The sequence below is a fragment of the Schistocerca nitens genome, chromosome 9 (genome assembly GCF_023898315.1).
Source record: "Schistocerca nitens isolate TAMUIC-IGC-003100 chromosome 9, iqSchNite1.1, whole genome shotgun sequence".
NCBI classification, from domain to species: Eukaryota; Metazoa; Arthropoda; class Insecta; order Orthoptera; family Acrididae; genus Schistocerca; species Schistocerca nitens.
The window spans coordinates 406,876,892-406,883,599 of NC_064622.1; the positions used below are offsets into that span (position 1 = coordinate 406,876,892).

Consider the following 6,708-nt stretch of genomic DNA (forward strand, 5'->3'; position numbering starts at 1 on the left):
AAATTAAATGGATAGATGACGTACTACAGATCATGCAGGTCCATGGAAGACCCTTATCAGAAGAACGGCCTGGTTAATGGAACGTCTGGCACGAAGAAAATGATAGGGGCGGACAAACAATAGTATATGGATATTATGCAAGATAGTAGGTGGAGTGGTTACGAGGGTTAAAAGAATAGCACAAGTTAGCAGAAGATGGGAGACATGCAACACTTCGTAAGGACGGTGGCGGTAAAAAGATCCTGTGGGGGATCAGAGACGATTGTGACGCCTTGTCAATGACAGTTGGTTTCAAACTCGCCGGCCGAAGTGGCCGTGCGGTTATAGGCGCTGCAGTCTGGAACCGCAAGACCGCTACGGTCGCAGGTTCGAATCCTGCCTCGGGCATGGATGTTTGTGATGTCCTTAGGTTAGTTAGGTTTAACTAGTTCTAAGTTCTAGGGGACTAATGACCTCAGCAGTTGAGTCCGATAGTGCTCCGAGCCATTTGAACCATTTTTTTGTTTCAAACTTGACAGGGATTCCTGATATCCGCGAATACAGGTGCATCTCAGCGAACATTCCGAAGGAAACTGAATGCAACGGATTATTGGCATCCGACTAGAATGTATTGTTTGAGCCGTGCACCGTGTTTCCTGTGCGTTGTATTCTAATAGGATGGAGAATTCACCCTCCATTCTAGGCGATGACAAGACAATGGCCCGACAATTGTTTTACTTGATGGGGGTTATAATGTGTTTTCTAGTGGTTGGGTCATCTTTATAGCTCCGCCATCAACCATTCTTTTTACTGAGTTTCACACTTCTTTTAACATTTGGCAAGGGTATGATTAGATCTACCGGAACTTGTGTATGATTTTTCTATTGTTGTGGCTATCGTAAAACTCCTTCGTTTTCCGTTTTCACGTGAGTACTCATCCTTATCCATTACCAGGATCTTCTGAAACGGCGCTGATGACCAGGCTGTTAGCCCTCAACAATTTTAAATCCATCCATCCATCCATCCATCCATCCATCCATCTATTCACTGTCTGCTCAAAACTATGCGGACAGCTATTGCTCATCACAATGGTATTCCAGTTCGCGACTCTTAGCAGGCCAGTCCATTTCAGGAGTGTTATTGCCCACAGACCATCGCGCCACAGAAGCTGATTTATGAAGGGTGCACTGTGGTGCTGATACTGTCATCGACTCCATATGGTCCCGGGTTCGATTCCTGGCTGGGTTGGGAAATTTATCTGCCTGGGGACTAGGTGTTTGTGTTGTCCTCATCATTTCATCATCATCATCATCATCCTTCGTGACAGTGGCTCGATTGGACTGTGTAAAATATTTGACTGTGAAAAAAATTGTGACTTCGTTCAGGCCCTCATAAGAGCGCAGGTGAGTACCCCACAAACCAAACATCATCATCATCGACTCCATACAGTTACTTAACTGTTCGCAGTACTCAGTTATGTAAAATGTGTTCATATCCTTCCGTATTTAGCGTTTTCTTAAGCGCAATAAGTGGACCACACCCTAAAAAATACCGAAAAACACTCACGTTGTGTAACACCACCACCTCTGTATCTTACTGTCGGCTCTACACATTATAGCAATGAACCATGGACCTTGCCGTTGGTGGGGAGGCTTGCGTGCCTCATCGATACAGATAGCCGTACCGTAGGTACAACCACAACGGAGGGGTATCTGTTGAGAGGCCAGACAAACGTGTGGTTCCTGAAGAGGGGCAGCAGCCTTTTCAGTAGTTGCAAGGGCAACAGTCTGGATGATTGACTGATCTGGCCTTGTAACAATAACCAAAACGGCCTTGCTGTGCTGGTACTGCGAACGGCTGAAAGCAAGGGGAAACTACGGCCGTAATTTTTCCCGAGGGCATGCAGCTTTACTGTATGATTAAATGATGATGGCGTCCTCTTGGGTAAAATATTCCGGAGGTAAAATAGTCCCCCATTCGGATCTCCGGGCGGGGACTACTCAAGAGGATGTCGTTATCAGGAGAAAGAAAACTGGCGTTCTACGGATCGGAGCGTGGAATGTCAGGTCCCTTAATCGGGCAGGTAGGTTAGAAAATTTAAAAAGGGAAATGGATAGGTTAAAGTTAGATATAGTGGGAATTAGTGAAGTTCGGTGGCAGGAGGAACAAGACTTCTGGTCAGGTGACTACAGGGTTATAAACACAAAGTCAAATAGGGGTAATGCAGGAGTAGGTTTAATAATGAATAGGAAAATAGGAACGCGGGTAAGCTACTACAAACAGCTTAGTGAACGCATTATTGTGGCCAAGATAGATACGAAGCCCACACCTACTACAGTAGTACAAGTTTATATGCCAACTAGCTCTGCAGATGACGAAGAAATTGAAGAAATGTATGATGAAATAAAAGAAATTATTCAGATTGTGAAGGGAGACGAAAATTTAATAGTTATGGGTGACTGGAATTCGAGTGTAGGAAAAGGGAGAGAAGGAAACGTAGTAGGTGAATATGGATTGGGGCTAAGAAATGAAAGAGGAAGCCGCCTGGTAGAATTTTGCACAGAGCACAATTTAATCATAGCTAACACTTGGTTTAAGAATCATGATAGAAGGTTGTATACATGGAAGAACCCTGGAGATACTAAAAGGTATCAGATTGATTATATAATGGTAAGACAGAGATTTAGGAACCAGGTTTTAAATTGTAAGACATTTCCAGGGGCAGATGTGGACTCTGACCACAATCTATTGGTTATGACCTGTAGATTAAAACTGAAGAAACTGCAAAAAGGTGGGAATTTAAGGAGATGGGACCTGGATAAACTGAAAGAACCAGAGGTTGTACAGAGTTTCAGGGACAGCATAAGGGAACAATTGACAGCAAAGGGGGAAAGAAATACAGTAGAAGACGAATGGGAAGCTCTGAGGGATGAAGTAGTGAAGGCAGCAGAGGATCAAGTAGGTAAAAAGACGAGGGCTAGTAGAAATCCTTGGGTAACAGAAGAAATATTGAATTTAATTGCTGTAAGGAGAAAATATAAAAATGCAGTAAATGAAGCAGGCAAAAAGGAATACAAACGTCTCAAAAATGAGATCGACAGGAAGTGCAAAATGGCTAAGCAGGGATGGCTAGAGGACAAATGTAAGGATGTAGAGGCTTATCTTACTAGGGGTAAGATAGATACTGCCTACAGGAAAATTAAAGAGACCTTTGGAGATAAGAGAACCACTTGTATGAACATCAAGAGCTCAGATGGAAACCCAGTTCTAAGCAAAGAAGAGAAAGCAGAAAGGTGGAAGGAGTATATAGAGGGTCTATACAAGGGCGATGTACTTGAGGACAATATTATGGAAATGGAAGAGGATGTAGATGAAGATGAAATGGGAGATACGATACTGCGTGAAGAGTTTGACAGAGCACTGAAAGACCTGAGTCGAAACAAGGCCCCCGGAGTAGACAACATTCCATCGGAACTACTGACGGCCTTGGGAGAGCCAGTCCTGACAAAACTCTACCATCTGGTGAGCAAGATGTATGAAACAGGCGAAATACCCTCAGACTTCAAGAAGAATATAATAATTCCAATCCCAAAGAAAGCAGGTGTTGACAGATGTGAGAATTACCGAACAATCAGTTTAATAAGCCACAGCTGCAAAATACTAACACGAATTCTTTACAGACGAATGGAAAAACTAGTAGAAGCCGACCTCGGGGAAGATCAGTTTGGATTCCGTAGAAATACTGGGACACGTGAGGCAATACTGACCTTACGACTTATCTTAGAAGAAAGATTAAGGAAAGGCAAACCTACGTTTCTAGCATTTGTAGACTTAGAGAAAGCTTTTGACAATGTTATCTGGAATACTCTCTTTCAAATTCTAAAGGTGGCGGGGGTAAAATACAGGGAGCGAAAGGCTATTTACAATTTGTACAGAAACCAGATGGCAGTTATAAGAGTCGAGGGACATGAAAGGGAAGCAGTGGTTGGGAAGGGAGTAAGACAGGGTTGTAGCCTGTCCCCGATGTTATTCAATCTGTATATTGAGCAAGCAGTAAAGGAAACAAAAGAAAAATTCGGAGTAGGTATTAAAATCCATGGAGAAGAAATAAAAACTTTGAGGTTCGCCGATGACATTGTAATTCTGTCAGAGACAGCAAAGGACTTGGAAGAGCAGTTGAATGGAATGGATGGTGTCTTGAAGGGAGGATATAAGATGAACATCAACAAAAGCAAAACGAGGATAATGGAATGTAGTCGAATTAAGTCGGGTGATGTTGAGGGTATTAGATTAGGAAATGAGACACTTAAAGTAGTAAAGGAGTTTTGCTATTTGGGGAGCAAAATAACTGATGATGGTCGAAGTAGAGAGGATATAAAATGTAGACTGGCAATGGCAAGGAAAGCGTTTCTGAAGAAGAGAAATTTGTTAACATCGAGTATAGATTTAAGTGTCAGGAAGTCTTTTCTGAAAGTATTTGTATGGAGTGTAGCCATGTATGGAAGTGAAACATGGACGATAAATAGTTTGGACAAGAAGAGAATAGAAGCTTTCGAAATGTGGTGCTACAGAAGAATGCTGAAGATTAGATGGGTAGATCACATAACTAATGAGGAGGTACTGAACAGGATTGGGGAGAAGAGGAGTTTGTGGCACAACTTGACCAGAAGAAGGGATCGGTTGGTAGGACATGTTCTGAGGCATCAAGGGATCACCAATTTAGTATTGGAGGGCAGCGTGGAGGGTAAAAATCGTAGGGGGAGACCAAGAGATGCATACACTAAGCAGATTCAGAAGGATGTAGGTTGCAGTAGGTACTGGGAGATGAAGAAGCTTGCACAGGATAGAGTAGCATGGAGAGCTGCATCAAACCAGTCTCAGGACTGAAGACCACAACAACAACAACGTTCACCAGGCATACGCCAAATTAAAACTCTTCAATGGGATTTCCATGGGACGTAGCGTGGTTAATCACTCCAAATCTCTCGCTTCCATTCCTCCACTACCGACCCGCTTCGCTCTTTATACCGAGACCACAATCGTCAATTGTATGAGGAGCTGCTTGAACGTTATATCCCAATCTTTTTAACTCGATACTCACAGTTATTGTGCTATTTGGGCTGCTGTTATCACTTTGGAACTCACGAGTGACTCCTGCAGCCAATTTCAAGTGACTTTTTACAACTACCCTCCGCAATGCTCTAAGGTCCCTGGCTATCAGTGCATGAAGCCTGATATCTCGATTTAGCTGTAGTTGTTCCTTCGCATTTCCACTTCACAGTCACATCACCAGTAGCGACATAGCCAACTTTAGAAGGGCTGAATTATCCTTGATGTGTTTCTTACTCAGGTGGCATCCAATGACTAGTTCCTAGAGTTTACATTCGAAGTCCTTGAGATCTCCTGACCCACAAACTCTGCTGTTATTGCTTCGCTGCTGACAACATAATATTCCCCGCCTTCTTTAATCTGGCGGGTCCACCACTCGCGACATCTAGAGATCAATTCCACATCAGATGTGTTTGGGTACTTTTGATCAGATAGTGTAGATACAATAGGAATTATCCTAACACACTCACGATGTTTCTCTGTACAGGTGGGCGAGAACATGCAGGATCACATCGGCCTGGGCGGACTGACGTTTCTGATAGACAAGCCGGTCTCCATGGTGCAGAGCCGCTACGAGAACCTGCCGTCGGTGCTGCAGTACGCCATCTTCGGAGACGGCCCGCTCACCGTGCTGGGCGGCGTCGAGGGCCTCGCCTTCGTCAACAGCAAGTACGCCAACTCGTCCATCGACTGGCCCGACATCGAGTTCCACTTCGTGTCGGGCTCGACCAACTCGGACGGTGGCAGGCAGATATGGCGGGCGCACGGGATCACGGACCGCTTCTACGAGCGCGTCTTCCGGCCGATCGACAACAAGGACGCGTGGAGCGTGATCCCCGTGCTGCTGCGGCCACGGAGCCGAGGCGTCATCAAACTGCGCAGCCGCAACCCGTTCGACTACCCGCTTATCTACCCCAACTACTTCACCGACCCGCAAGACATCAAGGTACTCGTCGAGGGGGTGAAGATCGGAGTCGCGCTGTCCAGGACGCGTGCCTTCCGCCGCTTCAACAGCCGCCTGCACGAGATCCCGACGCCCGGCTGCGAGTCCGTGCCACGATTCACCGACGCCTACTGGGAGTGCCTGATACGCCACTACTCGGTGACCATCTACCACCCGATCGGCACTTGCAAGATGGGCCCCGCGTGGGACCCCGGGGCTGTCGTGGACCCACAGTTGCGAGTGTACGGCATTCAGGGCTTGCGGGTCATTGACGCTTCCATCATGCCGTCCATGGTCAATGGAAATACCAACGCACCAGTCATCATGGTGGCCGAGAAAGGCGCGGATCTGATCAAACAATTCTGGCTCCGAAAAAATTGAACCTGAATTGGCTTCTGAGGATGACTGACCTGCCATTTCCTCGGAAATTTCCACTACTCTCGAAGCGTTCAGTCGACGCTGAGGCCTGTGTGCACTTAAAGACAGCAACAGTTACACTACTACAGTTTAATGTAGGTCGGTGTTTACATCCTTGTTTATTATAGGTGAATGAACATTGGGCCGTGGTCTAAGACACTTTTCTGTGCCTAATTTTTCCTCTCCTAATGCTGGAGACATCCTCAGAGGCTATGAAGATTTTGAGAGTTGATTCTACAACTCAAGGACTTAAATTACAC

General features: G+C 45.5%; 1 protein-coding gene across 1 annotated transcript in view; it reads left to right on the top strand.

The window, feature by feature from the left end:
* LOC126203587 (glucose dehydrogenase [FAD, quinone]-like) overlaps positions 1-6,412 on the top strand; it is a 290,286-nt gene extending 283,874 nt beyond the window's left edge. Inside the window, exon 7 of the mRNA XM_049937948.1 lies at positions 5,576-6,412. Coding sequence (XP_049793905.1) covers positions 5,576-6,412 — 837 coding nt within the window. The remainder of the gene's footprint in view (positions 1-5,575) is intronic.
* Positions 6,413-6,708: the final 296 nt, after the last annotated feature.